This window comes from Cyanistes caeruleus, chromosome 5 (assembly GCF_971803275.1).
Source record: "Cyanistes caeruleus chromosome 5, bCyaCae1.hap1.1, whole genome shotgun sequence".
Taxonomy (NCBI): domain Eukaryota; kingdom Metazoa; phylum Chordata; class Aves; order Passeriformes; family Paridae; genus Cyanistes; species Cyanistes caeruleus.
In genome coordinates this window covers 81,346,351-81,374,128 of record NC_141705.1, presented here as the reverse complement: position 1 = coordinate 81,374,128, position 27,778 = coordinate 81,346,351, and the positions used below count along the sequence as shown (strand labels likewise).

The following is a 27,778-nucleotide window of genomic DNA, read 5'->3' as shown; positions in this document are numbered from 1 at the left end:
CCCTGGCCCCCACTCACAGTCAGGAAATAGTTTCTCCTCTAAGTCAAATTGATTTCCCCCCACCCACCCCCCATGGAAAATTTCCTGTGTATAAAACGACAAAGGAAATATTTAATTAAAGAGGAACAGCCTGACTTGGCAGTTTTGCAGGACAGAGGATGGCTCTTTAGTATTTAAAACCAATTTCACAATTCAAATTGGACTTTTTTTGAAGTATACGAATGAGACATAAATATAGGCTTATCAATCTGCTTAAAAATTTCAATCACATCATGGAAAATGTTTTTCATTTATTAAAAATATCACATTTGGAGACTAGAAACAGTAAAGTGCATGAAAAGTTTCAAATAGAAATTCAAGAAAATCTTATAGCAGCAAAAAAGCAGAATAAAGAAAAACTTAAAAACACAGACACGACCTTTTCCTATCACTGTGCCTTTTTTTTTAAACATTAAGCAGCCAAACAGGTTTGGTGGTTTTTTTTGTTGTTGGTTTTTTTTTTGTTTGTTTGTTTTTGTTTTTTTTCAGAAAATTGCATCATGTTTAATGCCTCTCGAGGCACAAGGTTTTGAACTGGCCACCCAGAGCATGAAAAGGAAAGAAAACAAGGATTTCCAACACATCCAAAGAGCATTAACATTTGGGAAGGAACCAGCAGCTTTTTTACTTCAGCCCTGACTGACAACAGCTCCCAAACAAATTGGAATCAGGAGGATTTAGAGCTCAAATTTGATCACAGATGCTTGGCTATCTTTGGTTTTCTGATAGTATTGAGATGAGGGGGCAGGGCCGTGCTGCCCATCATTTATAGTCAGGTATTAAGTGCTTTGCTAATGTGCAAAATTTATATTGGATGCAGAGTTGAGTCTCCGTTCTGGATTCAAACAAACAGTATTTCTAATAATATTCTTCCTACAAAACAAGCATCTCTAGCTTTGTTCTTGTTTCTCCTAAAGGTTTGGCTCAATTTGCCACGTTCTGGAAAAAAGCATTACCTTGAAATATGTTAAATGCAAGTTTTCAAACCTCTTTTGTCCGTTTAGAAGTGCAGCTTCCTACTGAAAAGAAAAAGCCAGTTTAAAGTAAAAAAAAGAAACCAACCAAACAAAAAAACAAACAAAAACAACAACAACAACAAAAAACCCTCCCAAACACAAACAAAAATTAAATTAAAAACCTGGAAAGGGGAATAATACTTTGGTTCCAGCCCTAGTGCCAAATGATACCGATATGCACCAAAATGTGCAAAAATCTCATATCAAACACATAAGGAAAAGGAGCTCGAAGAAGCAGCTGCAGGTTGGCCATACTTCACTCCTATCTAGTGGGATTTACAAGTGTACAGGTCCGTGAGGCAGGTCCCAGGCGCCCTGGGGCCGCACTACCTGCGGGAGGGCAGGTGCACGCCGTTCACCAGCGGCAGCAGCGGCGGGTGCAGCTCCAGCTGCGTCAGCAGCGAGAAGTGGTCGGAGGGGATGTGCGGGTGAGGGCAGCCCGTGATGTTGTTGTCCACCAGCCACTGAGGGTCCAAAGGCCCCAGGACTCCCAGCACGTTCATGTGGGTGTTGGAGTAGAAAATGTAGTCAATCACACCCTGCGGAGAGAGAGGGAGAGAGCGCGGTGAGGGCAGGGCCCGGCCGGCCGGAGGCGCCGCGCCCGCTGCGCGCGCCCTCCTTAACCCGAGCTCAGGGAACTGACACGGCAGAGGCAGCTGAGTCCCAGGGAGCGGAGCTTACTTTGAAGTCAAAAGTGTAATTGGTGTAAGGCATCAGGTTGTTCTCGTAGGCGCTCTTAAGCTGGAAGCCGTGCGTGATCCTGCCCTCCGAGGCTCCGTTCTTCCCGTTGCCGCTGAAGTTCATCAGACACTCGTTGTAGCGCAGCTCCTTGAAGTCCTTGTGGTTGTCAGCCACTATGCCGTTGCTCAGGTACTCCACTACACCTGTTGGCGAGGGGAGGGGTTCAGATTGTTGCTTTCAAGGACAGCTTTGGCCCGGGGATGTTAAAAAGCGGAACGCCACCGATGAGAATTGGCCAAGCGAACCCCTTTCCTTGGAAAGTCTTCATCGCGAACTCGCATCTTTCCTGCTTCTTATCGCTGCTTCGGGCACGAGCGTTTATTTAATGGTTTATTTAAGATCTAACTGTGCTTTTCTATCCTTTTGTAGGTGCAGCCAGCTCTCCCTCCTGTTCATGCTGAGCAAGAAAAACAGGCCCCTCAACCGGAGCGCTCGCGGTCTCTTCAGCCAGATTTCCGAAGGCAGCTGTTCCTAGGAAACCTTTCACCCATACCTTCCCTGGGGAGTGCAGAACAACCCCATCGCCTTCAGAGGAGAAAGTGGACTCGAAAGTTGTAAGGTAAGTTAAAAACCAGGCCAAAAAAACCCCAGCCTTACCTGAATCAGGCAGCGAGTTGAGATCCGCACACAGCACCAGAGGGATAGAGTTGGGATCTGCTGTCGGGCTACTGGGCCTGCTTGAGGCTTTCTCCAGGATGTTTTTCAGCTCTGAGACGAACATCATGGTCTGGATGAGTTTCACATCTGAGTATTCGGGGTCCCAGTGCATGTGGGCATTGGCCACGATGAGCAGCTGCTTGTCCACGTGAAGCGATTTCATACCTGGGTAAACAATTTTAGCGGTGAGAGGCTCTGTGAACGCAGCGCGTTCCTGCGTGCTCGTACTCAGGGTGCAGCTCCTCAGGGTCAGACACACCAGCAGATTGGGTGTGTTTTCATGGCTTAAACCTGCTGAAATGCCTGTGAACAGCCCAGGAAGCTCCTTCCAGCCCTGGAATTTCGCCTCCTCTGAAGCCATGAAAACCCCAGCCGGGCAGGCAGAGCAGGGTGGCAGTTTTAGCTGGGTTGGAACTGTCTGCTGCATCTGATCAAACCTGATGAGAATGTGGCAGTCATTCAATCAAGAGGCAGGAAAAGAGACCAAATAATCTCCTCCTTCCACACCAGTACATGAGCACTGACATCTAATCACCGGGGGAAGGTGGAAGGAGTCAATCCAGGGGAGGAAAATAGAGTTAAAAACAGAAGATGAACATTGTTGACAACTACAGGTAAGAGCAGATGTGTGTAAACAGCGTGACCTTGGCTTAGGTTGAGCTGCTCAAGCAGAATGTAACAGTGTAAGTAAGCAGGGATAAAAGCTTGAAAGGAGAAAAGCAAATGCTGGGTGAGCACAACCAGACCATCCGTGCCTGTCTGGGCCACCCAGGGGCTGCGTTGGACTGCGCCACCGACAGGCACAGCGTGGGTTACCTAGGAATAACTCACACCTGCCCGTGGAGCTGAGGAGCGCTGAGGACACCAGTCGTACTCACTTGCTCCGAACAACTCCTTGTGCACCTCCAACACCACGGCCACTCCGATGTTGTCCTTGGTCATCACTCTGTTCAGCATGGCTTCCGAGCCCTCCGAGTTGGCCATGGCCACCTGGTTGAACTCCACCGTGTGCTTCTGCACCAGTGTGAACCTGGGCAGCGGGGAGAGAGCCACGGTGAGCAGCTGTGAGCGCGGCCCCCCGTGGCACCGTCCCCATCTGAAAACCATCCCCGTCTGCTCCCACAGGCTCCCTCTCTTCCAAACCGCTCCAGCTGCTTCTAGACGCTGCCCGAGAGCTGCATTTTTCTTTCTGGAAGCAGCAAAAACTCTTGAGAGGCAGCTGAGGCTTTGGGGAACTTCCATCCTAATTACTGGAAGCTGTCCTGAGGTTTTAGCGTGAAGTTTGAAAGCTGCCGCCGCCCCTTACTTGTCCGTTTTGAAGAATATCGCGCAGCCGTCCACGTGCTTTTTCTCCTGCTCGGACATGATTTTGGCACGTGACTTTGGAGAAAAGAATCCGTCGTATCCCCGTTCTTTCAAGGCTGGCAGGAAAAGGGTGAAGTATTGCTCCGTTTCCACTTCCTGGAATTGTACACAAACACCTCAGGCTAAAGAAGTGAAGGAAGCCCTTCCTTGTGCCTGCCCTGGCTCGCGCTCGGGAAAGCTGCACTGCCCAGACTGCTGGGAACTGATGTGCATTCCTGGATTTCCTGGAATCCCTCCCAAAGGCCAAGTGACAGATGTGTTTTGAACAGCAGTAAACCACACCTGATATGTTTGACACTGGAATACAGCTACAGAGCTTGCATTGGGAAGACCTGGAACGTGCTACCGAGCAGGTGACTACGGTGTTCCCGAGGGAACAGTTAATCCTCAAGGTTTTCTGTTTCTGATGGAAGATGCAGTTATTTTTAATTACCTGAAGACTAATGATATCTGCATCACAGTTGACGATTTCTTCCATGATTCCCTTTTTCCTGTACTCCCAATTGAGTGCCCAGGATGGGCAGTAGCCATAGAGCTGCCGGGTGGCGTATTTATCACACAACACATTGTAACACATAACTGTAAATGAAGCTGTGAGGAGAGACAGAGAAAGAAAGGGAAAGGTTGTCAGCCTCTGGAGATTGTCTCTTTGGCTTGGACAAGAGTGGCTGGAAGAGCTGTGACAAAGCCCAGCATGGAAAAGAAATGCCCAGCATCCCGTTCAAATGAGAAAAATGGTATTGACAGCACAGCCATATGTTGATTTTTCTATTAGTACAAATGAACAAATTGCTGTTTTCACCCTGATCCTGGAAAACAAAGCCCAAGACAAGTTTCCCAGCGTGTCACCTTGTGGACACAGATTTACCTGAGGGCAGAATTTGGTCTCGTTCTTTCAAAGTAATCCATGGCCTTGGAGGCAGCTGCTCTGGATGAACTAGAAAAAAAATTAAACCAGTGATTAATTCAGAGTTCCTATTTGGAAGTTAAAACTTCTAAGTCAAAGTGTGGTGACTGACCAATAATGTGTTTTGTATCCCCAACTCCCTGAGTCTTCAGGGGAGGCAAAAATAACTTAAATGAGTAGCTCTAGCAGGAGAAAAAACTGTCATTTTTAAGATTCCTGACTACTTTTGTCTCTTGTTTTGGGATTTAGAAGCACCACGGAAATACTCCCGCACATTGAACAATCTGCTGAGGAAGGAGGGGTAAATCCTGGCATGGTTCAGCCATCCCCTCTCCAAGGACCTCGCCCTGCTTCCATCGTTCCTGCAGTGCCTTAACTTGGGAGACAGCGAGTGGCAAAGCAGAAGGCTCAGTCACAGAACCACAAAGCAGGACTGAAGTCAGGTACTGGATGTTCTTAATGCTGTTTTTTGAGCTAAATTTGATGGTCTTGCTTGCATTCAAGTGATTATTTCTGGTGGGGAGAAAAAAAATGGCTTAGGCAAGGCAGACTTTGCCCTTGGCTGGTAATTGAAGGGTTTCAAAGAGATCAGAGAGAACATTTGGCTGTAACACAGGAGAACCTTAGCACACATCAGCCTCTTCCACTGGGGGTGAGGTTGTGTTTTGGGATGTGACTGGAGCCACCTAACAAAAACACTAAAGCAGTGAGGAAATACTGTCCCTCCAGGGGGTCAGAGTCTTGCTTTAGCAGCAAATCCTACTTTTAAAGGCTTTTGTGCCCACCAGATCCGTAGGGCTGTACCTGCTAGATTGTCAAGCATGTAGTTCAGTAGCTTTCGGGTTCCGTCTGGATCCTGGTAGAGGCTGAGAATATCTTGGGATAAAGGATTGCCTGCCAACAGCACAAAACAACAGCGGGGGGATCAGCTGCCTGCCTTTCTTGAGGCTTTCCACCCAAAAGAAATCTCCCAGAATGAGAACAGACAAATTAATTCAGCAGGTTCAAGGGTTTATTTCCCTGAGTGCAGATTTGAAACGAGCTCCTAAGGAAGTTTAGCAGCATTAAGAAAGACAAGCATTGTTTTCCCAACTGCCTGGTCATTTTTGCTACCAACTTAATGCTTAAAATAACCTGCAAGAGAACCTTGAGGTAGTAGAGGAAGGTTTTGAGCCCAGCCCCCCTCAGGATTCCTGAGAACTCGTAGGAATATGGAACTGGAAAGAGCTCACCTTTCAAACCCAGGGTTTGCAGCTGGAAGAGCCGTCCAAGTTCATAAGGCAAAACCCGTAACAGATTGTTATTTAAAAGCAATTCCCTGCAGCAAATGCAAAAACACTCTGGGTGAGCATTATTGCAGAAGAAACTCCTCAAGTGCTCCTTAAAGAGAACACTTTTCACCCTGAATTTTATTATGGGAAGATATGCCAATCTTCCCGTGTCAAAGCACGACCGAAATACGTGCACTGGGGGGAAAAGAGGCACGAAACCAAAGATGAAACCGGGGATCAAAACTGTGTTATATCAACAACCAGAAAAAAAGGCCCAGTGAACCCAAAAGTAATTATCAGCAGCAAAGCTCTGCAGCAACCTGGAGTTTTTCAGGATTATTCGAAATACAAGCGCAGGAAACAAACTGAAACTCTCGTTCCCCATCCCACCACAGAGAATTTTTTGGCAAGTCAAGCAGAGTAATTCCCCTCACCTGAGAGACACCATGTTTCCTAGTTCTGCTGGTAAACTTCTGAGTTTGTTGGATGACAGATCCAGGTAAACCAGATTGTGAAGCTTGGCAATATCAGGTGGAATGCGAGTAAGGTTGTTGTCATTGAGGTGCAGAGCAGTCAGGTGTGTCAGCGACCACAGCGACGTACTTAAGCTCCGCACTCTCCCTGAAAAAGGAAAGCAAGGATCCACCTCTCTGCTCCGGAACCACCGGACACAAAGCGGATCTGGAGCGGTCTGGGGCACCAACTAGGGGCATTTAAACCCCAACCAACTCACCCGAGATCTCTAATTCAGCCCAGTGCGACTTCTTCCCGTTGGCCACCTCTTCCGCTGACATGATGGTGTAAATTCTGCGAGGATCTGGAGGATCATATTTTTCCTTTGGCATCCCTGTTAGTCTGAAAGACCATCACAACTGTTACTCCACAGCATTCCTTCGTTTCTACCCCACCACGAGCTGACCTTTCCCAGGGATACCCCGCAGCGACGCGTCCCGGAGTTTTACGCGCGATGAATACTGGGCTGCCAAGCAGATGCTCACACCTGGGCGGAATTCCGGGATGGAAAAGAGCATTTATTCCTAGGAAGTTTGGGGTTCTGCAGTCACCTGCTGGCTTTCCCACTTTATCCCCCACAACCCACGGAGTTGTTTGCCCTGTGCAGAACCTGCAGACAAGATCAGAGCGTTCCGCTGTTCCTGGATTGCTCCCTCCCGTAGCTTGCACAGGGAACCAAGGATTGAAGGGAAGGCTTTTAATTTCAGCATACCAAGTCCCACTTCTCCACTGCACTTATACAAGGCTTGAAATTGCAGTCTGAGAGGGAATTAGCTCCATTTTCCCATTAACTATCCAGCTTTTGTGTTTTGTGCTTTTTCATGCTTGGAATCAGTCAAGACCTTTGTATTCCTCACCGCTCAGGAGCCATAAAGAGAGCTCAGGTCAAGTTCCCATTTAGCTGTTCTGGGGCACAAAGGGCTCCAGCCCAGTGCAAGATGTCAATATCAGAAGCCTAAGGACGAGCCTGCACACACCAAATTCATCCAATTGTCCTGACTGCCGGAAAGGAGCTCTGATGTCCCATTCAAAAACCATCCACTTGCCAGGGGACACAAGGAAAGATGTTATTCCATGCCTCCCTAGGCTGTTGTGCTGAGCAGGACTGTGTGTGATTTTGCTGTTGGCCGGTCTTTTCCTCCCCAGACACCCAAAATCCACGAGCCTTAATTTTATACAAACCCAAAGAGCTGCTCCGGAGGATGCAGCTCTTCCCTCATACAGACATCTCTCCTAGAGCCAGCTGTTCAAGCTGACCTAACTTGAATTCAAGGTAACAAGCTGAGGGTTTTGTTCAGAGAGTCCAACTAACCCAAGATCCCACTTTCCCTTTACGAGGGTCGAGTCCATCCTGCGGAGTTTCCCAGCTGATGCCGACAGCCAGCCCGGCGTCCCGGCAGGGTGCCGGAGCTGTCAGGGCTGTCCCCTGCCAAGGGTCTCAGTTACAGGGCTGCTGCTTCCTCCTCTGATGGAGGCCCAAGGAAAATGCAGGGGCAAATGGGAGCCTCACATCTAATTATAGCCCCCTGTTATTTCCAGGTGAAGTCACACGGCGAGCAGAGCTACGGGATAAGAGGATTCTGTGCTCACACTGCCTGGCACGGGGCCATGAAGGGAACCAGTTACTTAAGGACAAGGGATTAGATCTAAAATCCTTCCATCTTTGTTCCAGGACCCCCAAATCAGAACGGCCTTCCCCTCCCCTCACACGAGCAGGCTGCGCTTTGGGAGTGCCAAGTCTCTGGCGTTTGGATTTTGCTGGGTTTGTCTTGGCTTTTCAAGTGCCGGTGTGAAAGTGAGGAGTGCTTGAACAGACTTCTCAGCCCCTGCCAGGCCACAGGAGCCTCATTCCACCTGCCCTTGCTGTTTTTAACCTGTCAGATCTTAAACTGAGCTGTACCTCTACGGCACCTGAACCCAAAGCACGGCAAACTTTGCTGTCCAGAACCCAGGATTTGGGTGAGTGCTCTGTGATGAAGCCTTTCAAACCGTGGTGCTGAGACCACCTGAGCCACCCCCCACCCATCCACATCAGCCCCCAGATGACCACTGACCCCCTGACACCATCTGAAAGCTCCAGGATTGCTCCTGGAATGATGTCAAGATATGGCTCGTTAAAGACAAGTGCTCTGCCCGTGTCAGGGGCCTTCCAGAGAAGCGAGCCCTGAGCTGGGAGGCGAAGGACACGCGCATTTTTCAGCCCTTAGTCACTTTAATATTGCTTTGAAATAGTGGTGAGTCAAACAGGCAGCAAGCAGTGTCATTGCCACAGTTACAGAAAGGAGAAAACAAACCTAAATCAAATGCACTTTTATGTTTTTCCTCCTTCTGCATCACAGCAACATTGAGCAAGGCTTGAAAGTCACCGTGTGTATCTTTTTTTTTCTCAGGCAAAAAATGAATTCTGCTTGGGTTCCCAACTCCTGCCCTTCCTATCTCCCACTCTGCTTGTCCTGGAACTAAAATAATATCCAGAAATCCCAACCTGTTCTTGCTCAGTCTTGAGGCAGCTACACGGAGCTCCCTGAATCAGTTAACCCTAAAATCCAACGTGCATCCAACACAAATTTTGGCTGGCTTTTCTCCTAAAGGCTCCCCTTGGAAAACTTCTCAAGCTACTAAAACTTGCTCTCTGCTACAGATCCAACCCTGTAAACTTAAAATAGTGTGACCCTGATTTCTTGTAAATGAAACACAAAATCTCTTCTTGTTTTTGTGCAAAGAAAACCTCAAGATGAGGACATCAGCGTGTTACTAAGAACAGTATTTAAGCTCTGGGGGTTCCTAAAGTAACTCTTTGGGTCCAAGTCCATCCCCAGAAACCCAGAGATGACTGGCAGAGTTAGGATTAACTCAGCTGGAACCTTAGGTGTGGTCCTGGGTGAGCCAAAGCAGCTCTCTGAGGTGGCTGTAAGCAGGGGCAGGTACAGGAGCCCTGTGCCTGCCTTCTCCTTGGACTTTTGGGGTTTTACGCTATTTTATTTGCTGGGGTTTTTTTTTGCTGACTGCTCTTTAAAGCCTGGAAAAAAACCAGATGAATAATGGAACACTACTGAAGGTGTGAAGAGTGTCAGAGAGGAAAAGTCCAGCTATTGGGTTGCAGCAGAGGCTTTTAATAGGAAGAAACGGGTTTTTTTGGGCAACAAACAACAGGAACTTCTGGGTTTCAAACACACAGCCCCTTCCCCAAGAGAAGATGCATTTCTAACTTACAGTGACCATAAGATGTTTTAAGTTCTTTCACACTTCAGTGCATAAATAAGCTGTCAAATGGAGAAGAGCTGTGCCTGCATCCTGCTGCAGCCCCGTGTTCATGGATGTTTGGCACGGCTCCAAACCCTCCCCTTCAGCCCAGTGACATTCTTTGTGATAATTCTTTTTTTTTTTTTTTCCCCCTCAGCCTCTGTATGTGGATGAGTCAAACCGCCAAAGCATTTTGGAAACAATCCAGCAGCCAGCCCTGAGTGGCTCCTCCTTCCTCTGAGCGCAGCTGACCGTCCATCCCCTTCCATATGGTGATGCCTGCCAGGAATCAGCGACGCTGTTGGCTCGACGGGGCGCGCGCGTGTGTACGCACACGTTGTTGTCCGGCGTTGGGAAGTCGGGCTGCAAGCTGGGGAACGGCCCCATTTTTATCTCTCCATCTAAATGTCTATTTATGTGTCTTGTAATCGGGCCTGAGAGGCTGCAAAGGGTGGGAGAGGAAGGCTGCTCCTCTGCGCCGCTCTGCTTTTAGGGGAGCGCGGCAAAAGTCTCCCCGTTTCGGCCTCCCCAGGGAGAAGGGAAGCGTGGCCAACGCTCACAAACAGAAAAACTGGCTTGGAGTGGTCTGGGGGGAGGAAAATCAGGTGATTGCTCAAAGGGGTGTTAAGGGGATTTAAAGGAAGGTGCCAAGACTGGGGGGATGTACAGATGTGTTGGCTTAAGGTAAACTATTTGCTATATCCCTATACACAGGATCTAGTGTGTATAAATCAGCAATAAAATGTTGGAGAGTGGGGAATTCTGATGGGATCTGAGCTTTTTCCATGGTGCTTTCCTGCAGGAATATGTCCAACCACCTCTGTGTACACTGCCTCTCCCAAGAATTCAACGAGCATCCCCGAGTCTGCCAGCCCAGGTACTGTGTCTTTCCAGCTTCTTATTCCAAGTACCCTGACTGGGGATAGAGATTAGCAGGGAATCAAATATAAATGCCTTTTGGATAAAAAAACCCCACCCAAACAATTAAAAAGCAATGTTTGAGGAGATTGGAAAGAACCCCCGAGGAACGTCTGACACAGAGCACAAGGAAATTGGAGTTGGGAATAGGGAAAGGTAAGAGGTAACCGTGAACCTGCAGCTGTAAATTCAGTGGTGCTGGGATCCCAGGGGGCTCCACCTTATCCCTTTGAGCCCAGAGAAACACAGACAAATCACAGAAGCAAACGGCAAAAGCCAAGGGGAGGAGTGGGAAGGGAGGGAACGAGCTGCATTTGATTAATTCCAGAGCCAACTGGCACTCACTTGATGGAAATGCTAATTTTCCCCCTGACATACACCCACTAGTCATTCCCCTCATCTCCTCTAAATGAAGCAGTCTTTTCTTAAACCACAGGTAACACAAGAATATCCAGGTTTACACCCTTCCTCTTCCTCCCTGTCACACCCCCACTTACAGGACCAGCCGAACTATTTACTGCGTGGAAATGCTACACAGCTGCTTTTTATTGCTGTGCTTGGTTAAGAGTCAGCCCTCACTCCAAAGGAACACTTCCTGCCCCGCTGGAAGCAGCCTGGGACAACTCCTGAATATCCACACCAGGTCACTGAGCCATACCTGCAGGTGCCTTTTACACTTTGTGCTCCCAGAGCAGCTCTTGGGGCTGCCTCACACGCAAACACAGGGCAGGCTGCTCCCCAAAATAAAGCTCTTTATTACCAGAAACGCATGCGAGGGGCTACTGTAGAGGCAGAAGCGTTTCCAGCAGCCAGCCTGTAAATAAATGCCATCAGAAGCCCCCAAAGGGCTGGTTTAAACTGTGTGCTTATTTATTTACACAAGTATCTTGCACTGTTTCAGAGAAATGACCCATTTGCAATGCTGCTGCATCCCCTGGAGAGTGTTGGGCTTCTAATGAGATCCAGGACAGAGTGGCTTAAAGGATTAGGAGCTGAAGTCACCAGGAGTCTGGGGAAGGAAGAAGCCGGCGCTGGATCAAGACAGGTCCTGGGCTGTGGGGATGGAAGAGAAGCAGCCAGGGATGGCTGCAGCTTAAAGCAGGAGGTTTCCCTAGGTCTGGGCAGGCAGAAAACTCCCAGCAGCAGGAGCAGAGGGAGCGGGCAGTGCCGTGGAGTGCCCCGAGCCGTGAGGGCTGACAAGGCTCATCTGTTCAGTCACTCCTCAGAAATGATCAACACCTTCCTCAGGCTGCTGCTGTGAGCCAGCACCGTGCCTCTTTCAACTCCTCAGGATCAATACCTGGAGAGAAGTCAGCTATTGACCTGTTTTTTGGGCAAAACTGCACGGGAATTACCAATCCATGCACGCTGCAGGAACTTGGGAGAGGTCTTCTCAATGAACCAACCTTAAGATACAGTTGGAATTATCAATAGCCTTTCATCCTTCAAAGCAAAGTTTGTGCTAGGAGGAAAGAAATGAGATTATTTCCACGGTGTCATCTTGCCTTTTCAGTGGGACACTGCCAGCTCTTCCCCAAAACAAGCAGAGCCCAGCAACACTTGAGTTGCTCTCCCTCTACAATCCAAAGAAAGCTGCCACTGTAAAACTTAAACAGCTTTGGAGTTACAAGGCTTGCCTTGTTCAACCACAGGTAAGTTGGGATGAGTCAAAGCTCAAAGATTTTAAAAGGAAGGAGGAGGAAAAGGAAAAAAAGCCAAAGGAACAAGCACACAGTGATAGTGGAAAGTGTTTTGCAATCACTGGCACAATAAATGAGCCTTTTCAGTTGGAACAGGCCGCAGGATGCTGCACTAGTGCTCAAAGTAGCTGGGCTTGTATGCTCAGGAGAAGAGAGAAGGGATCTGTTCAAATTCAACCCCCCCCCAGTTTACAGGAATAAACCCTGTTCTCCAGAGGGTGTGTTTAAATGTACTTTGCATTTTAATCTCAGAAGAAGCAAAGTTTGCCTAATAGCCTGAGCAAAGCATATTATTTTAATATTGGAAGATAGTTCAGCTGCCTCTGTATCTGATTATCCCAGTCCTTCCCATGGGCATTTACACCATGCTTAAACTTCCAAACAGAATCCCAGACTGGTTTGGGTTGGAAGGGACCTTTAAGCCCGTCCAGTTCCACCTCCCTGCCGTGGGCAGGGACACTTTCCACTCTCCCAGGCTGCTCCAAGCCCTGTCCAACCTGACCTTGGACACTTTCAGGGATCCAGGGGCAGCCACAGCTGCTCTGGGTAACCTGCTCCAGAAGAGAGGCTGAACCTGCGTGGGTTCCTCTGTTCAGCCACATGAAGGGATTTCACCTAAAGCCAGGGAAATACATTTGGCAAGTTTTGCTGTAGTTTTTCCAACAGGTTGGTTTTCTGGTATTTCTTAATGTACTGGAGGGTGAGAGGTTGATTACTGAGCTCTCTGAAAGTTAAAGAAGACAAATGCAGTCCAAAGCCCTGGTGCCACCTCCCCTGCTGTACAGGAATTGAGAGTAAAGGAAGAGCACAGACACAGTGGGTAGGTGCAAGAGGCAGGTATGGATTCAGGAATGCTGAAGCCTTGTTGACAGCCTGAGGTATTCAACCACGTAATTTTCCAAGCAGAAAATACTTGTGAGTCATACTCATCTCCCCAAGTCCAAAGTTGTTTTGTTCAGACCTGCAGCTGCCATGAAATAAATGGCCAATGACTTAAAACTGAATTATTCCCCCTTTACCTGCATGGGAAGCACCTGGGTGTTCCTAGAGCAGGCAGAAAAACACCTGGCAGTTCAGTCTCAAACCTCCTGCTCTATCCACAGGTCTCAACATCCTTAACAGATCTGCTTCTCCCATCCACTCCAAACATTCCTAATTCCTCTGATGCACTCCACTCCTTCCCAATCTTTTGCTCTGGACTAAGGAGGTGGAGGAAGAGGTTTTTACACGGGTACAAACACGTCCCTGGAGACTCCTCCACTGCTCCCAGTGGCCAGGATTGACTTGGATGGAGGAGAAAACGTGAGCCTGGCTCTTCCTGGCACCTGGGACTGTTCTGGTATGTGAGAAGTCATCTGGCCCTGCTTTCCTTTTGCTTTCTTAACCTTGCAGAACACAAAAGGGATTAAAGCAGAGGCGTTCACAAGTGGAAATTTTGGCTGGGCAGTCATTTATCCTGTGCTCTTTCCCACTGCCAGGGCCAGTTGTAAATTAATGTAATACAATAAGTAAGAATCGAATTTTAAGCTACAGGGGGAGCAGGAAGAGCAAAGGATATTCTCCACGTGTCGAGGCTGACTCTCAGGATAAAGAACATTTTTTATATCCAGCAAAGCATACAAAGTATGTTTTCTTGCTTTCCCCCTTGCTCTGTTTTCCTGGGAAAGTATCCTATGGAGAAAAAAAAGAGCCACAAATCTGCAGAAGGAGGGCTTCAGCACTCTCTTCAGATGGTGCTTAAATCCAGAGCCTTCTGAAAGGGCCTTTAGATTGATTAAAAAAAAAAGGCAAAACTAATTTGTGATTAGAAGGCACAAAGATGTTCACTCAGATGGAAGCATTCCTGAAAAGCGAGGGGAAAACTACTGGAGCAATTCATTCAGCTGCCCTAAAGGGTAAACAGCAAACTCCAACACCATCCACAAATCCTGATTATTATTAACAGCTTGACCAAAAGCTTGTGGGTTTTGTACTTTTCTTTGTACTCCTGGAATCTGATGAACTTGAGAAAATGTGTTTGACACCAAAGCAAGGAGGAGGGTCCCTCTGCAGCAACACGAGGCTAAACATTCCTCCCTCTCCTGCAGCCTTTGGAGCTGCCTCGGCCTAGGAACATTTTTTTGCCTTTAAAAAAAGCAAGTCAGATGTTAAATTGTGTCTTCCCTTGCAGGCCTTTGGAAGAAGCAGTGTGGGGAGGTTCTGACTTGCAGAGGAAACTCTGGAAGGACCGGTGGCCAGGATGAAGAACACTCAGGGGCAGCTTTGCTTTGCATTCCCATTCCCAGCCTCTGGAGAGTGCAGGTGGGTGCAGAACTTGGGAAGGGGACAAGAGCTGCCTCTGGTAGTTTCCCTGCCATAAAAATTCCTGCTGCTCCTGGCTGAGTGCACAAGAGGTTTCCCTTGATGCTTTGTTTAAGGTAAGGAATAATCCAGATTCACATCAACAGGGCTGGTGGCAGTGTGTTCTGAAGGATTTGCCTCTTCATGTTTGAAATTTCCCAACCTTCCAGCTGCAAGTGGGGGGGAAACCAAAACTAAACTCCTGCTGAAGGGATGTATTTAATTTAGAACAAGCACTTACACCATGCAAATTTGCATTTGGAGTCCCACAGCCCCTTCATTCACATTTTTTCTGTCTTTCTCAGAAAAAACACCAAGCTCCTCCCCAGGCAAGCAGGATAGGGAAGACAACACAGCACACACGGGTGAATGCTGAGCATAAATGGTGCTGTGCAGTCATAACCACCACTGATGCCAGCCCTCAGGAAATGCCAGAGCAGGGGGCAGCACACAGGACCCTCACTGCTCTGTCTCTGCACACACAGGTTAATTATTAGGTAAATTACTCCTGTGCCAGACACCCAACAGCTCACTGGGGTTCTCTTCTCTTCCCCTGGTCTGGGTGCAGCTCCCCAAATCCCTGACTTGTAGCTACAATTGCTTGGAGCTGCTTTTTGTTCATCCTGGTTTTTCTAAGTGCTGGTTTAACATCTCCCCCTAGAAGGGATAAAATGTGTTTCTCGTAGATCAGTGCATTTCTGAACGTTCCTAAAGTTACATCTCTATAGGGAGATGCCCAAGAGGCTGCAAAAGTTGTTCTTCTAAACGGGATTCCACAAAGATTTTTATTTTTTTTTTCTCCCAGTGCTCTCTTTCATTCAGAGTAACTTCAGTTTGGTGTTTGTTTTTGTTTTGGGGAGGGTGGGAGTGTGGATTTTTTTTTTTTTTCCCAGCTCTGAGAGAGGAATTTTCTCCCACACAACAGCAGCCAAGTCAGGCCCAGAACCTTGCCACTGCAGGTAAGTGTCACGTAGCCCTTTTGTGAATTTACTGAGCCAGTCAGCAAGTTCAGCTAAAGGCCTTCCACCGTGCCCTCTGCATCCCCCTCCGAGACCTGAAGGCACAAATGGATCCAGCAAATCCTGTGCATGTTAAATTCTTTCTGCCATTTCCTGCCAGACACTTCAGTTTACTTCAAGTTGATGTTTTTGGGGTGGTCTTGTGGTGGGAATTTTGATGACAGCCTCGAGGTGCATGAAAGACATGAAAGGAGAGCAGCAGAATTCCAGAAATATTGTCACCACCTAGGGTCTCTCTATCAAGATCCTTTTTTTGTTTGTTTGTTTTTAAGTCCTTACAGGTGAGATGGAGAAGCTGCACAGACAAATCACTGGAACCCAAGGAATTAATCAGAAGGTGAGGCTACACCACACTGTCATTGCAACAAGCACCCAGGCCTTGATTACAGCCTGCCATCAAGAGAACCACAGAATCTGGACAAAAAAATAAAAAATATTACAAGAGGCTTAGCATTTAATGCTCTAAAGCACTAAACCCACAGCAAATCCTCCTGAATCTAAATATGCCTAAGACATCTTTTAACTTATTTTTTTCAAGTTTTCACAAATGCCATCTTACACTCCCAAAAAACTAAGCTCTTCTTATTTAACTCCACGAAAGTTACTTTTGCTTTCTCAGTAGTCTGCAAATCTGGTTACATCCCGTGCCTCGAGTGCCCTTTTGGCACTCCCAAAACCTCTCTCCAATAAAGAGCAAGCAAGTAAAAAGTAAGCACTTCTTTGGATTTATCTCCCCTTTTAAGCCAGAGTAACCCAAAAAGCGTGCAGCAGATTACAGCTGACAGAAGCAGAACTTTTTGGGGGAGGTTCAAGAAAGTTTGCCTGGAAATTGTGCACGTTTACTGATGCATAATTTTACCACTTAAAACCTTGGGGAAGGTTTTAGTAAGAAAAAAAGAAACACATCCCCCCCCTACTTGTGCAGATTGACTCAAACAAAAAAGCCAGTGGCTGCTGTCATCCACCTAACTCTAAGTTTTAATTCTTGGTGGTTTAGATTTAAATTAAGTAGAGACTTAGACAGTGTGGAAATTAATTAATTTTTCTCCACTGGTGCTTTTTCATTCTTCTAATAAGAGTCCACACACATGCCTTGGGATCACTTTCTGGCTTATTTCTCCTAGGACTGGTGTGAAAGCTAAACTTGGTCAAAAGCCTGCCTTGGCTTTTTGCAAAACCACGGCTGTTAATGGAAAACAACGAAACGATCCCAGTTTATCCCATGAAAGGGAAGTTTCATCAGCACCTTCTGATGGGAAGAGAACAGCCATAACCTCACTTACTTCCACAAGTCAATCCTCACTGCAAATGTGATGGAGCTCCTACAGATTGTGAATGGGGAGAGCCATGCACGGGAAATACACCCGGAGCAGCCGTCCCTTCCCTTCCCAGCCTGAGCAGGCTACATCCCTGCTACCAGGGACAGGGAAAAACAGCCTTTAGAAAACGAAAACAAGCTCTATCAGTAAAAGTGCACTTCTGCAGATAACTGCTCCTGCAGCTGGGACTTCTGCTGGCACAGCTGTGTCAGTCACGGGTCACAGTCCGTCACCGCGCGCGCAGACAGAGCTGTGCCAGCAGAAGTTCGCCGTGCAGACCCGGTGGGAAGCTCCACTGACACGGATCTGCAAGGTTTTGCCTTTTTTATTCTGCAGCAGAGGTAAGCTCGTCCAGCAGGCTGCTGATGGGCTGTCTCACCCCTGACACATTAGGGTCTGGCCTTCCAGGGATGGGAGAAAACTAAACTTTGCACAGGGACACCCGTGGGCCATTTACACTGAGTTTTATCCTTCAGTTAAACGCACAAACTAAATGAGAAAGGGGCCCTGTAGGAAGAGATAAAAGGGAATAAATTAAATTGTGCTTCAGCACTCGGAGCAGCCCCCGCTTTTAATAGTAAGAAGGGAACAAAACTGAAAGTGTTGAACAGGATTTGTTTAGCAGACAGCAGAGCTCTGCAGAATTTCCACTGCTCTGTGAAACCCAACGGCCACGCTGCAGCGGGGCTTTCGGCCTCCTCAGTCACCTCTGGAGGAGATGGCATGCCGCTCAAACACAAGTTGTGTTTGGGTGAACCGACAGGATCCTGCAGCTGGGTGATGTGGATCCTTATTCCAGAGCAGGCAGCAGGGAGCTGTCAGCAGTGCACATCGTCCATCTGCTCCAGAGCAATACTCTAACATCAGGCTGGGAATCCCTCCCTCGCTGAGGAGGGAACGGGGCTCCGTCCAGGACACCAGGTCGGGCTGCGGTGCTCCAGATCTCACCAGCCTGGATGCTGGATGCACGTGGCCCGTGGATGCTCCCTTGCGGGACAGGGATGTTTGGCAGGACCACTTTCCCTGTTCTTCACAGAAATAAAATCACTGGCAGTGCCGTCTCTGTAAAGGCCGTGCTCTGCCCTCACCAGAGAGTTCTCTGGGATACGGCTTCTAGGAATTCCCTGGGTCGTGTCACGTAGTTGTTAGGAATAATGTGCTATTTTTTTTCATTTTAACAATAACCACATTACTGTTGCTTTCATTATCAGTCCCGTCTACACACCATGAACAACTTCTGGGTGGGTGTTTGCCCCTCTAGGCTAGCTTTGAGCTGTGGGGAGGGCACCGATACGGATTTAATTGTAAAAAATTCCCTGCTTAACCAAGGCCGTGTGAAATCCTTATCAGCACGGCAACTCAGGAGAAGTTGTACCTCCCCAAAACAAATACTCAGCCTATTCAAAGTTTCCCAATGGGCTCGATAAAAACCACTGGTCTAAAGATTTCCAGAAGGTCAGATAAAATGTGATGTGGCTGGGAGCGGCAGAGCCCTCCACCACCACATTTACCAGGATCACTCCAGTTTAACAAGCGGGCCCCAGACTGTATCAAACCTCAGTATTTAAGCGTGTGCTTTTTCACTTGCAAGCACCACCGCGCCTGGGCTGGCAGCCCAGGTTGTATTGCAGGTGCCACTCCTGTCATCTTCCTCCTACAGAACTGCTGCGGACCATCGGGAAACCACTGGGAAAAGGCGGCGAGACCGGTGTCTCACCAAAACGTCCTAACCCCGAGAGCACCCTCACCCCGAGAGCACCCTCAGCCCGAGAGCACCCTCAGCCCGAGCACCCTCACCCCGAGCACCCTCACCCCGAACACCCTCACCGACACACTGGGGGTCACCCACAGTGCCGGGCCGAGCTCCCACCCTGGCACGCCAAGGGGATTGGGGCCGAGCGCTGGCCCCGTGGCCAAGTATCACCCTACAGCCGTGCCTCACCTCACGCCTGGGGTTAGTCCCGTGCCTGAGGTTCACCTCATGCCTGGGATTTGCTCCGTGACCGGCATTTACCCCACGACCAGGATTCACCCCACAGCCGGGGTTCACCCCGCGGCCGGCATCTGTCCCACGGCAGAGGTTCACCTCACGGCCGGGGTTCACTCCGGGGCCCGGGTTCACCCCACCACCACGCTTCACCTCACGGCCGGGATTCGTCCCGCCGCCGATCCTGCCCCCATGCCCGGAATCGGCCCCACGAGCACGGCTCGCCCCACGGCCGCCACCCGCGGCCCCGAGGCGAGCGCGGCATCTCCTCGGGCGGCTCCGGCTTCGGCCGCCGCGGCCTCCCCGCCGGGCCGATCGTCACCTCCCCTCGGCGGGGCCCGTGCCCGCAGCCCCCTCACACGCGGCCCGGCCGCGGCGCTGCCGGCGGGGCCCGACATGGCGGCGGGGCCGCTCTCACCTGCATGCGGCGCGGCGGGGCGGCGGGGCCGGCGGCGGCGCGGCGGGGCGGGCGCACACGACATGCGGGCGGCGGCCCGCGGGCAGCGGGGACGGAGCCGCGGGGCCCGGGCGGCGGCGGCGGCAGCGGCGGCGGAGAGCAGGAGGAGGAGGAGGAAGAAGAGGAGGAGGAGGAGGAGGAGCGGCGGCCGGGGCGCGCAGGGCGGAGGAGACGGGGGCGGGCGCGGGGAGGCGGCGGCGGGCGGCGCCGGGGCCGCGGCGGGGGGAGCGCGGGCACTGGCGGGGCCGGGTCAGCGCTCACGGACGGGGGCCGGCAGCACCGGCAGGGGCCCGAAGGAACCCCCTCCCCAGGCCCGCTTTACCCCCGCAGTTTTCCCCTTCCTTTCCACATCCCCACCCCGGTTTTACAGGCGAGGACGCGGCTGTCATCGCGCTGCGGTGGGAGAAGGAAGAGTCCACCTGGGAAAGCGGGGTGTGCCGTGTTTTTGAGCGTGCGGCCATCCCGTCGGTGCCTGGCACCTTTGTTTCTCCTCCTCTAGGTGCTGGGGTTTGATTCGGCACCCAAGTGTCGGCGGCACGGATCCTTGTGCAGGTAAATGAGGCTCTGGTGCTGAAGCCCATCGCTTCCCAAACACGCCGGCATCCCTTTGGCGGCCCGCTAGGATGGGCGTGAGGGAAAGGTGGACTGAAAGATAAAACACGAGCCCAGGCGCAGGGAGGGATGTGGCTCTGTGCGTGCCCGAGTGGGAAAACGGTGCTGGAAAAAAAAATAAATAAAATTTAAAAAGCGCCTGGGAGACGTAGGGAGTGTCTGAGGAAGCAACAAGTGGTCGAGAGAGCACAGGGAGGGACAAGACATCAGGCTCTGGGGCTTTTAAGTGGAATTTGCTTTCTGCTGCAGCTGCCGGTGAGCTCATGCTGGACCCAAAAGTTTCATTGATGGCCGGAGAGCGGGACGTGGCTCAGCGATGGAGCAAGGGGTGTTGGTAGGAAGTGGGCTTTGGAGAGAATGAGGTATTGGGGATGGTTGCCCATGAAGTGTGAGCCCGCGTTTCTCCCAAAATCCGTGGTCCACGGCAGAGAGCTGGCGTGCGAAAAGCCGGAGGCTCACAGGGGAGATGGCCAAGGGCGCGGGTTACCCGGCCACAGGTGCACACTCAAGTCTCCTCTGACATCCACCACCTCCACAGGAGCCACACAAAAAATCATTCCATTTCCCCCCAAGAGTTCTAAACAAGTGTTCGTCCCTCCTCAGCTGAGGCTTTTTAACTTAGTCCTTTTCCTCCCATGTCCCCACACGTCGCCATTCCGTCCTTGCCCAGGATGCTGAGCCAGGAGTTGGATTGGATGAACAGAGTTTTGTTACAATTCCTTCTACGCAGCCACCCGTGTCTGATCCCAAAATTCTTGGAATCGATTGGGGAAGACTGCGGGATTGGAATGTTTTTAGTCCAAAGCACATGGGCGTGGAATAAAAACCCCTTTAACCGTGGTAGTTTGTGGCGCCACTCCGAACAGCTCGGGAGATGGTTCCACAAAGACTTTCTAAGTGGATGCTGCTCCAGGAGAGTGAACGAGGCATCCCTTTTCCCACCCAGTCTGCACGGGAATGGGGGTGAGATGGCAGCCAGGAAATCTCATTTTGGAATTAGGTGTGGCTTGCAGCGGACAACACTGAGCGTGTGAGGGGCAATGTTCTCCCGACCAGACGTGTCTGAACAGCTGTAAACCCCATCATGTCTGAGGGCCGCGGCTCCGACTGCCCTCAGCAGCCGCCGCCATGTTGTTTCGGGGAAGGGGGAACCAGTTTGGCCTGCAGCGCTACGAGACAAGCGCGGCTTTGCCCTGAGGCCCCTCTCAGGCCGGTGAAGAAGCGAGCTGGAGGCTTTTAAGCAGCCCCCGGCAATCGGTCACCTCTCCCCGGGCAGCGGGCAGGCGCCGGAACCCCGCACCCGCGGAACGACAGGCCCAGGCGCGGCGAGCGAGGGGGACGGCAGTAGGTGGGACACCGCTAGCGGGCCCGCGGGCGGCCGGAACCCTTCTTCTCGGTCTCGGGGAGCGAGTTCCACGGGGAAGCGTTCCGGGGGTGCACCGGGCGCAATGGCGGCGCCCAGCGCTCGCTGCCTGTGGCGAGGTGAGGGGGCCGCGCTGTGGGACTAAGGGCACCGCGCGTCTCTCCGCCTCCACCGCCGCTCTGGGGCTGGAGAGGGGCGAGGGGATCCTGCCCGGGCGGGTCAGGGGCGCGGGAGGCCGCGGCGCTGTGTCTGAGGCGGTGTTTGCTCTTGTCCCGCAGCACTGGCCCCGCGCTGCGGGCGGCTCCTCCCCGGGCTGGAGCAGCTCCTCGCCGTCCCCGCCGTGCTGAGCCCCGCCACCGCCCGGCCCTACGCGGCCGCAGCCAAGTGAGTGCGGCTCCGGCGTCCCGGGAGGCTGCCTTGGCCGTGCGGGTGGTGTTTGGGGGCTGTGGGGCGGGTTTGGTGTCCGCAGTGCCGCTGCAGCAGCCGCCTGACCCTGCGGGCATCCCGCGGGCTCCCGGAGAACAGCCCGGGCTCGCAGGGAGTGTTTTCTGTGGCAGCGGCACAGGGAAAGCTTGGCGCTGTTGGTTTTGCGGGGTCACAGGTCGGCGTGAAAGCTGGTGAGCGCCTGGAATGGGTTTCAGACCCTTCAGCTGGCTTTTTACTGTTTAGTTTGCCATCTCTGTAATAACTCGGCACGGCTGGGGGAAGCAGAATTGACCTCCGGGTACAGCGTCGCCAAGTGCTGCAGGCCCCTTTTGCCCTGCTTATAGAGGAATGGAGCACCCAGCTATCATTTTAATGTTCTTTTCCTCGCCCAGAGACCCTCTGAAAACAGGGAGGAGAACGAGACAAGGGCGTTTAGCTGAACGCCAGCTGGAAGGGGAGGAGAAAACCTGTTCTGCCTGGGGTCGGGCTGCCGAGAGAATTAGCCAAACTCTCCAGCTAGCCACTTAACAACGAGTTTGGGTGGGGTTTGTTTGGCTTTTCTTGTTCTTAGAACTGCCAAAAAAGATGCCAGGAGGCCCAGGCAGGAGAAGGTGAAGGAGAAAGCCCCGCCTCGGAGGCGGCCGCTGATGACCATGCCCGTGGACGATGTGTACCTGACGTGGCTCTACAGGAGACCCTCCTACGAGCTGGAGCAGGCCGTGGGCATGCTGAAAAGATTCCAGGAGCTGGATTTCACCCACCCCAAGCAGTTTGTGTACATCAATGTGTTCCTGGATATGGCTCTGCAGAAGAAGGTGGGCTGGGAGAGGGGCCTGGGAATTCAGGCGCTTCCGGAGGCGTTGGGTCCATTCAGACTTGGGGATTGTCACAGGGGGGAATTGCAAAGACAGGCTGCAGCCCCTCACCTCGTTGGCATTTTTTTTTTATTTGGTCACATTTAGGGGACCAACTCCCTGTGGTTGTGTAGTTTACCCTCAGGTCATAATTTCTTATTCTTTGTTTTAATTTATTTTTTTTTAATGATATTTTTTTTATTTGCCCGCCAGAAAAAAGTGGATCCATTTTCCAGCAGTGTCACTCTTCCCCATCGCTTTACAGATGAGGTGAACAAGGTTTTGGTGTTCACAGAGGTGGGTGAGCCAGGATTCCTTTATATTCTTTATAAATTCCTTTATTTATGAAAGGATTCCTTTATTTCTTGCTTCTTTCCCTAAATACCAACCAATGTCAAGCTACCACTTTATTTTATTTTATTTTCATTTTTTTTTTCCTCTCAACAGAATCAGCAAGAAGCTGAAATAGCTCGAGAGCACGGAGCTGCCATCGTGGGAGGACTGGAATTAATCAAATGGGTACCTATTTTCCTTAAAGAATTCCATAAATATCCTAATTAAAGCAGGATGGGGACCTGGGGAGGGGGAGAAGCCTGATACTCAGTGAGTATCAGCCAGGGTGAAGAGTGCCAGGTGAGTTTCTGTGCCTGGACACTTTTATAGATATGAATGAAATGTGTTGAACTGTGCTTGTTGCAGATCTTGGAGGATGAAATCCAAGCTGATTTCTACGTGGCCGTCCCTGCCATAATACCCAAGTTAATACCCCTGAGGAACAAACTGAAAAGGAAGTACCCCAGCAGCAAGAGGAGTAAGAAGCAGTTCTTTGTTGCAACTGTTACAAATTGCTGGTGGAGATGGAGCCCCAGGGGTGCCACTGAAATGTATTTTTTTGGGGAGGGTGTGTAGTTCCATTCGGTATTAGGTATTAGTGGCAGGCGACCCCACTGCTTGTTTTAGGTCAAGGTACCTCGAGGAATCTGTGTTTTCCTACAGCAGGCAAATCTGGGATTAGAGCCCAGATGAATTTACCTGCTTATTGATCCTGATGAATGGGGAAGGAGGGAACAGGGAGAGCTGTTTTTCTCATCTCAGTGAGGCCACCATTGTCTTCTCTGTGAAACTGCGTTTTGGAGTGGCCTTTGCTTGCCTTAATTAACAGATTGAATTATCTCTTTCCTGATTCCACACCTATCTGTGCTAATGGGCATTACTCACACAACTTCTTGGCTTGTTTTGGGTTTGTTTTTTTTTCCAATAGATTCCCTGGGCAGTGACATTCCCAAAATGCTGCAGTTCTTCAGAGAATGTCACGAGTACACGGTAGAGGACGAGGATATAATCAAGACAAGAATAGCCAGGGTAAGTTTTGTAGAGAGCTCTTAAATTTTTCTCTCCTGAGCGGAGCTGTAGTATTCAAAGAGGGGAAAAAAACCCATGTTTTCAGTCTCTTTCTGAAAATTGACCATTTTAAATAACCTTAAGAAAGAAGGAAATAGAGCTCCTTGTTGTGTGGCATTTTCAGCTGGTTGTAAACTTTTTCCTTTTTTTTTCTTGGTAAGTAGATAAACTGTGAGCTTTTAAGTCTGTGTTCAGTATGCACAGGAAAGTCCAAAAGTCTTTTCTTTAACCAAATAATTAAAGACTTGTAATTTTGGTAACTATAGTTGTGAACTGGAGTAGAAAGCAAGAACTGTTTGTGTTACACCTGAAACAGAACATTCATTTTGACTTTTTTTATTTATTATCTCTGCCCTAAGCTGTGGGGTTTTTTTGCTTTCCTTCTGGTTTGTGTCTTTGTAATCCTGCCTGATATTTAGTTTGAGTGTGGCCATGGAAGGAGGGGTGGGAAAGACCTGAAGCTTTGCCTGGCAGTGTTGGAGATCAATGAGTTTATGAATTCTGATTGGCTGCTCTGAGCTGTGCACGGGCATCCCAAGGGCTTCCTTGTCTGCATTTTTGCGTCTAGTTGGAATTCTGGATCTTGCTGTTGAAGGAGTCAAACTTATTTTAAGAAATAAAAAGGGAACAAACAGCTTAGCTGAACCTTTTTGCAGCACCTTGTGCTGCTCTGGAGAGCAGTGTTCAAAACTTCAAACATCAGGATCAGTCTGCATCCACAAGGATTCCGTGTGGAAAGCTGGCTTGGAAGATGGGATATTTATTTGGGTGTGGGAACTATTTTGAAGTGTTTGGAACCCTCTGAGCATTACCTGTCTTCATTATGGAGCTGCTGAGTTGATTCTTTTTATTGGTTGCCTTCTGTTCAAGCTCTTAATGCCTTCAGTTTTAGGTGTGTTGATGTTTTTGGAGTGGATCCATTTCATGCTCTTTGACAGCTGCTTCTTGAAGCTTCTTTCCCCAAATCCTTTGTTTTAATGAGGTTTTTGCAAAACCTCTTGTGCATGTATCAATTTTTTTTTTTTTTTAAAGCCTTCTCACCCCCCACCTTAAGGCTACATGTTGTTACAGAGCCCTGGGAATTTGTTGTCCTGAGTAGAAATCTGGAGACCATATCAGCATGTATGAAATAAATCTTTTCCCTGAGTCACTTGGATAATGGCATTTGTCCCTCCTCCACAGGGAACACGGACAAAGGAAACCTATCCCAATGCTGAATAAACTTTCAGATGTATTCAGTGTATTCATCTGGGCTCCAAGCATCACCATAACTAACTTGGCATTATCCTTTTGCAGCTGGATATGCCTGCTGAGCACATCATTGCCAATCTGAAAACAGTTATCCACGACATCTGCACCTTCAAGCCATCAAATTTCGGTAAGGAGTCCTCCTACTAACGTGCTTGTCCAGGTTGCAGCCAACAAAAGTGGGAAATGGGTGTTCCTTGCTGGATTGTCATTAAATTACCTTTCTGTTCTCAAAGTGAATCTCTGAAATTCCTGCTCTTCCAAGGGAAAAGCTCTCTCTCTGGTTTTCTCTGTTTTTTCTGTGTTTTTTCCTGGTTTTTTTTCTGTATTTTTTGGTTTGGTTTTTTTTTTTCTTCTTTTTTTTTTTTCTGTTATTTTTTTTTTCTGGGTGTTTTTTCTGGGTGTTTTTTCTGGGTGTTTTTTCTGGGTGTTTTTTCTGGGTGTTTTTTCTGGGTGTTTTTTCTGGGTGTTTTTTCTGGGTGTTTTTTCTGGGTGTTTTTTCTGGGTGTTTTTTCTGGGTGTTTTTTCTGGGTGTTTTTTCTGGGTGTTTTTTCTGGGTGTTTTTTCTGGGTGTTTTTTCTGGGTGTTTTTTCTGGGTGTTTTTTCTGGGTGTTTTTTCTGGGTGTTTTTTCTGGGTGTTTTTTCTGGGTGTTTTTTCTCCAATTTTTCTCCAATTTTTCTCCCATTTTTCTCCCATTTTTCTCCCATTTTTCTCCCATTTTTCTCCCATTTTTCTCCCATTTTTCTCCCATTTTTCTCCCATTTTTCTCCCATTTTTCTCCCATTTTTCTCCCATTTTTCTCCCATTTTTCTCCCATTTTTCTCCCATTTTTCTCCCATTTTTCTCCCATTTTTCTCCCATTTTTCTCCCATTTTTCTCCCATTTTTCTCCCATTTTTCTCCCATTTTTCTCCCATTTTTCTCCCATTTTTCTCCCATTTTTCTCCCATTTTTCTCCCATTTTTCTCCCATTTTTCTCCCATTTTTCTCCCATTTTTCTCCCATTTTTCTCCCATTTTTCTCCCATTTTTCTCCCATTTTTCTCCCATTTTTCTCCCATTTTTCTCCCATTTTTCTCCCATTTTTCTCCCATTTTTCTCCCATTTTTCTCCCATTTTTCTCCCATTTTTCTCCCATTTTTCTCCCATTTTTCTCCCATTTTTCTCCCATTTTTCCTCCCATTTTTCCTCCCATTTTTCCTCCCATTTTTCCTCCCATTTTTCCTCCCATTTTTCCTCCCATTTTTCCTCCCATTTTTCCTCCCATTTTTCCTCCCATTTTTCCTCCCATTTTTCCTCCCATTTTTCCTCCCATTTTTCCTCCCATTTTTCCTCCCATTTTTCCTCCCATTTTTCCTCCCATTTTTCCTCCCATTTTTCCTCCCATTTTTCCTCCCATTTTCCCTCCCATTTTCCCTCCAATTTTCCCTCCAATTTTTCCTCCAATTTTTCCTCCAATTTTTCCTCCATTTTTCCTCCATTTTTCCTCCAATTTTTCCTCCAATTTTTCCTCCAATTTTCCTCCAATTTTCCTCCAATTTTTCTCCCTCTCTCCCAAACTCCTTAGCAGAAGGAGCTACAAAGGACTAATCAAGCCAGCTTTAAGCAAAGGGCATCTGCTTAATAGGTAGAGGAAGTGGTGATTCATGAAATCATTTTAGGCAAGGAGCTTTGTGTGAGCTAAAAACCCATTTTTTTTATGTTACTGCTTGCTTAATGTCTGCCAGAAGAATGATCTTGCCTCTCTCCCAGTGATGCTGTTTATAGTAGCTGCAGAGACCAGACCATAAAAAGCCAACTACACATGCCTTGAGAAACCCAATTAAAAACTGAGGGGTTGCCTGAATTGAAATACAATAAGTAGATGGCAGGAGGGGTGTTTTGGATTGTTAGTTTCTTTTTTTTTTAAAATCAATTTAAATCAGTTTACATCAGAACTAAGGATTAGCTTTTCCGGTCTGAGTAGCTTTTCTACTGATTTGGAGAGTCTAGCTTGATTCTTCTGGTGTTCTTTCACTTGATTGAAAACATTTTCTGAGAGCAGTCAGCCTGGAGACATGGAGAGGGGTGGAGTGACCAGCTTGGTGGTGGACTTTTGTTTCCTAGATCCCATTGTGCGGAGGTTGGTTATCAGATCTTCCACCAGTGAAGGTTTGCTGCTGAACCTCGATGGAATCCTGCCTCAGGTGGAGAAAGTAGAAGAAAAAGAAGAAGAGAATGCAGTGGGTGAAGATGAACAAAAGCCAGCTAACCAAGAATCTGTTAGTACCTGATGTCTTCTCCTTGTAGAGCTGATGCTCGAGCAGGGGGAGCAGATGGTGTCATTCAAATCATGCTCTGTGAGAACAAAAAATAAATGGGACTTGTGGATTTCAGGTGTAAA

At 49.0% G+C, this 27,778-nt stretch overlaps 2 protein-coding genes across 4 annotated transcripts; one reads left to right on the top strand and one right to left on the bottom strand.

The window, feature by feature from the left end:
- Nucleotides 1-270: 270 nt before the first annotated feature.
- On the bottom strand, nucleotides 271-21,447 carry CNOT6L (CCR4-NOT transcription complex subunit 6 like). 3 transcript variants are annotated; one of them, XM_086890744.1, is made up of 12 exons: nucleotides 19,912-21,447; nucleotides 6,730-6,851; nucleotides 6,431-6,617; nucleotides 5,958-6,043; nucleotides 5,530-5,619; nucleotides 4,687-4,755; nucleotides 4,252-4,409; nucleotides 3,760-3,914; nucleotides 3,332-3,483; nucleotides 2,394-2,618; nucleotides 1,737-1,939; nucleotides 271-1,594 (listed from the first exon to the last, which is right to left on the bottom strand). In XM_086890744.1, the coding sequence occupies exons 1-12, from the start codon at nucleotides 20,367-20,369 to the stop codon at nucleotides 1,382-1,384; spliced, it is 2,118 nt and encodes a 705-aa protein (XP_086746870.1). In that variant the 5' UTR covers nucleotides 20,370-21,447; the 3' UTR covers nucleotides 271-1,381. The 3 variants fall into 3 exon arrangements, with proteins under 3 accessions (XP_086746870.1, XP_086746871.1, XP_086746872.1); XM_086890745.1 differs by lacking the exon at nucleotides 19,912-21,447 and adding an exon at nucleotides 19,454-19,659; XM_086890746.1 differs by lacking the exon at nucleotides 19,912-21,447 and adding an exon at nucleotides 18,991-19,298.
- MRPL1 (mitochondrial ribosomal protein L1) lies at nucleotides 21,178-27,778 on the top strand. Its single transcript, XM_086890747.1, has 9 exons — nucleotides 21,178-21,586; nucleotides 21,746-21,851; nucleotides 22,465-22,708; nucleotides 22,961-23,044; nucleotides 23,195-23,266; nucleotides 23,447-23,558; nucleotides 24,009-24,109; nucleotides 25,445-25,526; nucleotides 27,502-27,778. Exons 1-9 carry the CDS (start codon nucleotides 21,553-21,555, stop codon nucleotides 27,666-27,668), a joined length of 1,002 nt encoding a protein of 333 aa, XP_086746873.1. The 5' UTR covers nucleotides 21,178-21,552; the 3' UTR covers nucleotides 27,669-27,778.